The 10,237-nt window shown below is 44.7% G+C and overlaps 1 protein-coding gene across 1 annotated transcript in view; it reads right to left on the bottom strand.

Annotated features, from left to right (window-relative positions):
• The window catches only part of POU2AF2 (POU class 2 homeobox associating factor 2), a 48,266-nt gene that overhangs the window by 9,204 nt on the left and 28,825 nt on the right, over positions 1-10,237 (bottom strand). Inside the window, exons 3-4 of the mRNA XM_042232911.2 lie at positions 3,011-3,053; positions 344-642 (exon numbers count right to left, since the gene is read on the bottom strand). Of these exons, the coding sequence (XP_042088845.1) occupies positions 344-642; positions 3,011-3,053 (342 nt within the window). The remainder of the gene's footprint in view (positions 1-343; positions 643-3,010; positions 3,054-10,237) is intronic.

The raw sequence follows: 10,237 nt of genomic DNA, 5'->3' as shown, positions 1-10,237 counted from the left end.
CTGATGCATCTGCCCCAGGGATGGCCTCACTGGGTCTGCGAGGTAAGACCCTGCTCTTTCCTTAAGCGCTGGCAGAATGATGGGGGAGCATCTGGCAAAATCCTTAGAGTGTTAATACAATGGCTGTACGTCCCGTCCTATTTAGTCGTCCGGCCTCAACCCCTGGATAGACAGAGCCTCCTCCCAAGTGGCTGGCCAGAAGCCCCGAGGAAGGCTCTCTGGGGCGTGGATTCTGGCCTCTCTCGGGGCGAGTAGACCCTTGGCTGCTGGGCACATGGGCTGTCCAGGGCTGCAGGAACCCCGACTTTGGTGACCCCCCTAAACTGAGCCTCTGAGTACTCACCAGCACGAAGTGTGCGGGGTCGCTGGGGAAGGGCGGCGGCAGGAGCGGCGGCAGGGGCGAGGCGCTGAACAGGGTGCCGCTGTTGGGGGTCAGGGCCGTGGGGCGGTGGTCCCCATAGGGCTCCGGGAAGTAGGGGTCCAGCAGGGCCGCGTGGCCCTGCCCTGCTGAGGACTCGCAGGCAAAGGGCTTGGCTGCGCTTGACGTGCAGGCGTCGTTGGCAAACTGCTTGGTGTTGTGAAAGTCCGGGTCGGAGAGGAAGGCTCTCCTGACACCATAGTAACCTGACATCACCGGTGAGCCTGTTGCCAAGGGGAAAACAGACGGACAAATGTCTCCTTGGAGGAAGTCAAGGCATGTCTATGGCAGCCCGGTCTTTCCACGTGTGACATGGTGTTTCTAACGCAGGCCTGACGCCAAGGCCAACGTTTAAATAGATAGACGGCTTGAAAAGCATTCAATAGGGCGGCATTATCGCTTTTAACTACTCTGGCCCTCAAAGCTGGTATGTTTAAGGTTTGAGCTGCGTTTGGTAATGAGCTCACTTTACATGGAGTTATTACTGCCCAGTGTCTCTCACATACACATTTTTTTTTGGTACACCTTCTGTATGCGAGGTGTTCTACTAGGAAGGGGCTTGGCTAAAGAGGACAGGATAAGAATCCCCTGGCATTTGCTGTTATCTAATGATGCATCTGTTTCACAGCTTCTGAGCCTTGTCCCCATGATTAAGAGGCTGCTTCTGGGGCATGCTGTATGAGATTCAGTTTCTCTAGATGAGGTGAGGCACTGACCTCACCCCGAATCAGAGGCAAGTTGTACTCTTCTTTTAATTTTTGTACACTGACGGGTGACTTGCACCTAGCAGGCAACCGAAAATGGTTTGCCTTGCTTTGCTTCTGGGAAGCCAAGTTAGAGGACCGCGATGAAGAGTCTGGTGTTATTTGCTGCCCTCTCGTGGCCAATTCGAGTCCCCACTCAGCTCCCCTGGACCCTGCAAGCGTGAGAAGGGAAAACCTGGCACGGAAAGCCCCCCTTGGTCGAAACCTGGAGAGGCTGAAACTAAGAATCTCAGTTAAGGTAAGCCCAGCGAAATAGTCCCAGAGGAGAAGAGAGGTGTTTGCTAAACGTTTTCTGAACCTGTAGCTCAGTTGTATCAGGGAACCCTGTATCATTTAGAACGTGTTCAGGAGCATAGACTCAAGGACTGTAAAACAGATTTTTTTTTTTTTCCCCCAGCTGGTGTTGGGTGTGATCCAGTTAGCTCAGACCTACTCCCTTAGTCACAAAAGAGTTGATCTGGGAGGAAGTTGCAGGTGCTTATCTTTCTTACTTTCCACAACCGCAGTGGACTGCTTCTGAGCTTTGTCCCTGCCCACCCTGCCCACTCTTCTGCAGGGAGAGAAGACAGACTCATCAAGACCCTCTTCCTTGTTACCCGGACTCAGTTGTACATGACTCTCCAGACGTAGCACTTAGACCCCTGCTACCCAAGGCGGCACGTTGTATTGTGCTCAATACTCTTTCATCTGAGCGTAGTCCTCTTTCCAGTTGACCCACCGGCTCTACGAGGGCAGAACTTACATCTTATACATTTTCTGTAAACCCAGTAGTATAATACTATGTGCAACAATTCATGTAAATTTATTCATTCATTCAAAAGAAATCAAAATTCCTCGCAGAAACTTAACAGCACAATTCCACTCACTCCATTTCCGTCTTAAATTCTGTAGCCCCCGAATTCTAATCTGCTCATGAATTTGAAAGCTGCAGTTGGAGGTTTCATCATAAGCATACTTCTCTAGAAAAAAATATCTGTGCCCCTGAAAATCAGTATCAACAAATAAGGTTTTGTTTCATGCCATGAGGCTGTACTGGTTAGGCCCTAACCCTAACCCCTAGCCCTAACCCTAACCCCTAACCCTAACCCTAAGTAAAAAAGGGTACCAGGAGACTAAGTAAAAAAGGCTACCAGGCTCTCCTGTCTGCATTTCCAATTTTCAAATAAAAAAACACAGAGAAGAAAAATCCTTCGCTGTTTAAACATGTATTTTTTCTTCTTAAAAAGAGGAAGAGCCATTCCAGGTGATGAGAGAGGCTGCAGAAATTTTGTTCTGTAGAATGGAGCAGATACAGCCAAATTCCAATGACAGTAAGTATGATTGGGAAACACGGTATAGAGACATTCAGACGTGTGGGATCTTCTCCTGCTCTAATTTCTTTCCCTTATCCAGCTCTGAAGATGACCCAAATTACTGGGAAAACCTATGCCATTTCTGAGCTTGGAAGTGGAATTCTCCAGGCAAGAATACTGGAGTGGGTGGCCATTCCCTTCTCCCGGAGATTGTCCCAACCCAGGGTTTGAACCGGGGTCTCCTGCATTGCAGGCAGATTCTTTACCATCTGAGTCACCAGGGAAGCTGTAAAAACTGTATGAAGGGCCTAATTGCTATTGCTTTTGCCCAAAAAGCTTACACTGGACAGAATGCATTCCAAATTCAGGAACGGCTGCATGAGGTCTGCCTTTCCTGATTTTACATTTTAAAAACAAGTATTTTAAAGCAGCAAAATGTTCAAAGTCTTGTAAGGCATCTTTGAAAGAATGGAAGCCTAAATGCCCGATTTACTTCAAAAGAGAAGGAATCGACCCCTGTGAACTGCAGTACTTACCTGGCATGGGGCCAAATGGAGACTGAGCGGAACCGACACTGCCCTGGAAGACAGAGGGGCATGCATGTTTTATTCTTTTAAAAACTTTTTAATTGGCAGATAATTGCTTCACAATATTGTGATGGTTTTTGCCATACGTGAGAATGAATCGGCCCTAGGCATACACGTGTCCCCTCCCTCCAAACCCTCCTCTCTCCTCCCTCCCCCCTTTGGTTTCCTCTACTGTTTGTGTTAATGAAAGTGAAAGCTGCTTAGTCCTGTCCAACTCTTTGCAACCCCATAGACTATACCGTGCATGGAATTCTCCAGGCCAGGATACTGGAGTGGGTAGCCTTTCCCTTCTCCAGGGGATCTTCCCAATACAGGGATCAAACCCAGGTCTCCCACATTGCAGGCAGATTCTTTACCAGCTGAACCACAATATCCTTTTTCAAATATGTATCAGTGGTTTATATAAATGGGCTATGGGCTTCTCAGGTGGCGCTAGTGGTAAAGAACCCACCTGCCAGTGTGAAAGACGTGGGAGATGCAGGTTTGATCCCTGGGTTGGGAAGATCCCCTGGAGGAGGGCACAGCAACCCACTCACTCCAGTATTCTTGCCTGGAGAATCCCATGGACAGAGGATTGGCGGGCTATAGTCCATAGGGTTGCAAAGACAACTGAAGCAACTTAGCACGTATATCACACACACATTTATATAAGCATATACATACATACACAAATAAGTTTGTATTTGGTTTTATCATTGAATGGCCCTCTTTTAAGCTGTCTTCCTCCCTGTAGAATGGAAGCTTCACTAAGGGTAGCAACTTTGACTGTTAGTTGTTCTCTGCGTATGGAACGGGGTGATTCATAGTAGACACAACAAAAATATGTGGAATAAAAACAGCAGTTTAATGAGCATAGGAGGTTGAGGCTGTTGTCAGTTGAATTATGTCCCCTGAAAAGACATATTGAGGTCATAATTACCAGTACCTGTGAATGTGAACTTATTTGGAAACAGGATCTTTGAAGCAGTAACTAGTTAATTTAAAATGAACTTACTCTGAAGGATTGTGGAACCTAAATCTAATATGACCGGTGTCCTTATAAGAAGAGGGGAGACAGACACAGACACAGAGGGGAGAAGGCAGTCTGAAGAAAGAGGCAGAAATTTGAGAGATATAGCTTCAAGCTAAGGACCACTAAGATTTGCCAACAACCTTCAGAAGTTTGTGGGGGTGAGCGTGCAGGTTTCCCCGGTGGCTCAGCAGTAAAGAATCTGTCTGTAATGCAGGAGATGCAGGAGACGAGGGTTTGATCCCTGGGTTGGGAAGATCTCCTGGAGGAGGGCATGAAATCCCACTCCAGTAATCTTGCCTGGAGAATTCCATGGACAGAGGAGCCTGGCGGGCTGCAGTCCATGGGGTCTCAAAGAGCTGGACATGACTGAAGGAACTAGGCACGCATGCGCCTACTCCAGAAGCTAGGAAGAGGCAAAGAAGGGTGTACCCCTAAAGCCTTCAGAGGAACCTGGCCCTCCTGACAACTCGATTTTGGACTTCTAGCCTCCAGATCTGTAAGAAAATAAATTACTTTTTTAAGCTGCTTCAGTTCAGTTCAGTTCAGTTCAGTCACTCATTCATGTCCGACTCTTTGCGACCCCATGAACTACAGCACGCCAGGCCTCCCTGTCCATCACCAACTCCTGGAGTTCACTCAGACTTATTTCCATCGAGTCCGTGATGCCATCCAGCCATCTCATCCTCTGTCGTCCCCTTCTCCTCCTGCCCCCAATCCCTCCCAGCATCAGAGTCTTTTCCAATGAGTCAGGTCTTCTCATGAGGTGGCTAAAGTACTGGAGTTTCAGCTTCAGCATCAGTCCTTCCAAAGAAATCCCAGGGTTGATCTCCTTCAGAATGGACTGGTTGGATCTCCTTGCAGTCCAAGGGACTCTCAAGAGTCTTCTCCAACACCACACTTCAAAAGCATCAATACTTTGGCGCTCAGCCTTCTTCACGGTCCAACTCTCACATCCATACATGACCACAGGAAAAACCACAGCCTTGACTAGATGGACCTTAGTCGGCAAAATAATGTCTCTGCTTTTGAATATACTATCTAGGTTGGTCATAACGTTTCTGCCAAGGAGTAAGCATCTTTTAATTCCATGGCTGCAGTCACCATCTGCAGTGACTTTGGAGCCCAAAAAAATAAAATCTGACACTGTTTCTACTGTTTCCCCGTCTATTTCACATGAAGTGATGGGACCAGATGCCATGATCTTCGTTTTCTGAATGTTGAGCTTTAAGCCAACTTTTTCACTCTCCTCTTTCACTTTCATCAAGAGGCTTTTTAGTTCCTCTTCACTTTCTGCCATAAGGGTGGTTTCATCTGCATATCTGAGGTTATTGATATTTCTCCTGGCAATCTTGATTCCAGCTTGTGTTTCTTCCAGTCCAGCGTTTCTCATGATGTACTCTTAGTTTGTGGTAATTTGTTACTGCAGCCTTAGGACATGTCCTAGTGAGGGTGTGATTAATGATGAAACAGAATTCACCGCAGTGTGAGAAGTGGCACTGTAGTAGTAAGATGGGGTGAGGGGGACACTTAAGCTGGTATTGGGGATGGGATGGGGAACACATCCTGGAGGAGGAGATGCTCAAGCTGACTATTAAAGAAAGGGTATTAATGCAAATTCTGACTCCAAGATGCCCAGGAACAAAGTAAGTGGAAAATGTAGCTGTTGTAAAAGTGAAGAGGTATCAACATCCACTTATTCAGATTTGAGTTCTTAGTTCTGTCCTGACTCTGATAATCCTACAGACTCTCAAGAGTTGGAGGGATTTTAGAGAGTCTTATTCAACCAGCACTCAATGCTGAAATCCTCTCCAATGTTATTAACCCTGGAAGCATTCAGCCTCTAGTGATGGAGATCTCAGCACCCTCTGAGAAAGCCAATTTCTTCTTTGGCAACCTCTGTTACAAATGTACTTATTTCTAATCTCCTTGGTCCATACTGAGTAAGTTAAACCCTTCTTCCATAAATAGCTCTTCAAATATCTGAGAGTAACCCATCATTTCCCAACTGCCTTAATCAGACTGGGCTGATATAACAAATACCACAGACTTGGTGGCTTAAACAAAAAGCATTTCTCCCAGTTATGGAGGCTGGAAGTTTGAGATCAGGGTGCCAGCATGGTTGGGTCCTTTGGGGGACCTTCATCCTGGCTTGCAGATGGCTGTTTCCTTGCAGTGTCTTTATGTAGCACAGAGAGAGATCATCTTTTCCATGTGTCTCTTGTCATAGGAGCACCAGTCCCATTCACGTGACTTAACCCTCATGACTTCATTACCACCCCAAAGGCCCCAACTTAAAATACCATCATACTGGGGACCAAGGCTTTAACATATGAATTACAAAAGAAGGGAGTAAAGTATACAAACTTTCCATCCATAGGACTAAATTGGAATTCTAACTTCTCTAGGGAAATATCCACCAATTGGCAGATTGTTTTGGGGGGGGGCTCCAAAATCCCTGAGAATAGTGATTGCAGCCATGAAATTAAAAGACGCTTCTTCCTTGGAAGGAAAGCTATGAAAAACCTAGACAGCATATTAAAAAGCAGAGACACCACTTTGCCAACAAAGGTCCAGATAGCCAAAACTATGGTTTTTCCAGTAGTCATGTATGGATGTGAGAGTTGGGCTATAAAGAAAGCTGAGCACTGAAGAATTTTGAACTCTGGTGCTGGAGAAGACTCTTGAGAGTCCCTTGGACTGCAAGGAGATCCAACCAACCAATACTAAAAAAAAAAAAAAAATCACCCCTGAATGTTTATTGAAACGACTGAAGCTGAAGCTCCAATACTTTGGCCGCCTGATATGAAGAACTGACTCATTGGAAAAGACCCCGATGCTGGGAAAGATTGAAGGCAGGAGGAGAAGGGGATGACAGAGGATGAGGTGGTTGGATGGCATCACTTACTCAAGGGATATGAGTTTGAGCAAACTCTGGAGGACAGGGAAGCCTGGTGTGCTGCAGTCCATGGGGTCTCAAAGAGTGGGATGTGACTGAGCATCAGACATGGCTTAGCGACTGGACAACAGCCACTCAGAGGTAGCACGGTATTTGAAAGAGAAGACTCCGGAATGCGTGTCTATATTTGAATCCCAGCTCTGCCTCTTGTTTGCTGTGTGATCTTAGGCACATGAAGATTAAATATGATCTTATATGTCATGCACTGAGAATAGTTCCTGGTTTTGAGTAAGGAGGGCATAAGTATTAGCTATTATCACTCAGATGCATTTTTAAGTTTCTTCAAGTCTATGGTTTATTCCTATAAACATGTCACCATGTTTGATATTAAAATTTTTTTAAAAATTATTTTACTGATGTATAGTTGATTTACAACATTTTGTTAGTTTCTGCTGTAGAGCAAGATGATTCAGTTACATACATTCTTTTTCATATTCTTTTCTGTTATGGTTTATTACAAAATACTGAATATAGTTCCCTGTGCTATACAGTAGGATTTTAAAAGTTTTTTTTACAAAACATCCATTCTACTTATAGTGGTTTGCCTCTGTTAATCCCAGACTTCTTAGTAGGTGAACAATGTGTGTGGGGTCCAGGGTCAGGATGCTGTGATGTCTTATACGGCAAGGAAAGGAGGTAATGATTAATTAGAGAAGAGCTTGTGTTCAGGCATATTTTCCCATGTTGCCAGGGCCCATGATATCTAGTGTTCCCCTCTGCTTTCCATCTCTTTCTGGCTGGGTGCCAGGGCCCATTCCCCCTGCCTCTTGTCTCAGCCTCCTTCCCTGGAGAAGCAGAGTGTGGGAGGGTGGTGGCCGTCCCGGGTGCTGCCTCGGGGGGAGTCCTGTTGCCCTCTTGCCTCCTCTTCTCTATGCTTGCTCCCCTTAAACTGCTCTGGCCAAGGCTGGGGACAGGAGGGAGGCTTCCTGTGAAAGGCAGGGTGCACATCCAGCTGGACAGACAGAAGTATGAGCGCCTCTCCATAATGCACCGGATCATCAGCTGGCCCGGCCCACCCTGGCCTCTGCCTGAAGCATGAGCAAAGGCTACTCTGAGCTCACACAGTCGCTGCAGCGTCTGCCACCACGCGGGCCACCAACAACCTTCTTCCATCCCTTTTCCTTCTGCCCACTTTTCCTTATTACCGTGGAATTGCCAGCCCTGCACCCCCAATCCAGTTTTAATACCTGAAGAACTTTCATAATGACTAGGCTAGTTGATTTTATTTGTTATTTGATGAAAAGAAGCCTTTTGTGTTCATTTCCCCTACATAATTTTGCCCTTTGCCTGCTGTGGAAATTAAACACTCTATTTCCATACTTTATGATTTGTCATAAAATTTTACCTTGCGTGTTTAACAAAGTCTACAAAGAGCATCTTAAGCCTCCCACTGACAGACAAGACCCTTAGGACGTTAGCTCTTTTTGCTCCTCTCCTAATTTACATCAGGGCTTCCCTGGTGGCTCAGGTGGTAGAGTCTGCCGCAATGTGAGAGACCCAGGTTTGATCCCTGGGTTGGGAAGATCCCCTGGAGAAGGAAATAACAACCCACTCCAGTACTCTTGCCTGGAAAATCCCATGGACGGAGGAGCCAGGTAGGCTACAGAACATGGGGTCACAAAGAGTCGGACACGACTGAGCGACTTTGCTAATTTACATGAGTATGTATTTTCTTGAATTTTAGCTTAAACCTCCACAAGTTAAACATCATGATTATTTTCATCATCATTTTGCCAAGTATTAGACTTCCTACACGTTTATCATTTTCTTTGCTTATCTGTCCTCCAAACTTTTTTCTAGATTCATTTTCCTTCTTCTGAAAGAACCCTTTAGAAAATTCCTTTCCTGTAGGTGGTAGTGGTTTAGTGGCTCAGTCGTGTCTGACTCTTTGTGATCCTATGGACTGTAGCCCATCAGTCTCCTCTATCCATGAGATTTCCCAGGCAAGAATATTGGAGTGGGTTGCCATTTCCTTCCCCAGGGGATCTTCCCAACCCAAGGATCAAACCCACATCTCTTGCATTGCAGGCGAGTTCTTTACTGACTGAGTTACCTGGGAAGTCAGTGTTGGTGGCAACTTCCAGCTTTTATGTAACTGGAAATATAATTTCTTTTGCCTCTGTACTTAAAAGATACTATTTCTGGATTCACAATTGTAACTTTAAAAGTATTCTTCTCTTGGCACTTAAAAGATTTCACTTCATTGTCTTGTGGCTTCCATGATTGCTGTTGAGAAGTTTGCTATTAACCTTACAGATATTCTATATGACAATCTTTCTTTCTTTTCAGACTACCCTTTAAAGTATACTCCTTTTGGCTTAAGATTTTTCAGCTTCACCTCCTTTTATCTTGAGATAGATTTTTAAAATATATTCTGCTTGTATATGATGTGCTTCATGTGACTGGGGATGCATGTCTTTTGGAAAAGTTTCAACCATCTTTTTCTTAAATATTATCTTGTCTGTATTAGCTGTATTCTCTCCTTCTGAGTCTTTGATGTTTGTTAAATCTTTACTTTTATCACCAATAAATTCTCAACTTCTTGTTACTTTCCCTCTATCCATGATTCTGTGTTCTATATTTTGGAACAGATTGGTATAGATTTCTTCAGCTCTACATCCAGTTCACTAATACCTTCTTCAACTGTAGCTTGTTTGCTGTTTAACTCATGCATTGATTTTTTTTTTTAGTATCAATGATTAGATATTTTCTCAGTCCTATAAATTCTCTTTGATCTATTAAAAATATTGGTTGGTCTTTTGTTGAGTGTTCACTATTTATTTTTATTGTTATTATTATTAAAAAAATTTGTATTTGGTTATGCTAATACCCAAATTCCCAAAAGTCCTGGGAATTTAACTTTATTGTTCATGCTGACTCTCATTCCTAGTGATTTGTTTCTTTTGGATTTGGTGATCTTTGATTGAAACATGTATCTGGGTTGACCTTAATCTGTGAAAATCTGAGTTCCTAATGTTGTGTTTCTCCTGAAGATTTATGCTTATATTTCTTGGGAAGCACCTCCCTTCCAGGTTCCCCAGTCCCAGGTTCAGCTACCCCAAACTTAGCAATAATAGCTCAAGGACCAGTCAGTCTTCACATAGAAAGCTAGTTTGGACCCCTGTCCTTAGGGGAATCTGCCTTTTTGATGTGATCATCTTCTCATCATTCAGTGTCTTTACTTCTGCTCAAACATTTCCCCTCCCTT

This window comes from Ovis aries, chromosome 15 (assembly GCF_016772045.2).
Source record: "Ovis aries strain OAR_USU_Benz2616 breed Rambouillet chromosome 15, ARS-UI_Ramb_v3.0, whole genome shotgun sequence".
Taxonomy (NCBI): Eukaryota; Metazoa; Chordata; class Mammalia; order Artiodactyla; family Bovidae; genus Ovis; species Ovis aries.
Note: the sequence above shows the minus strand (reverse complement) of the source record. Positions and strands in the feature narration are given on the sequence as shown.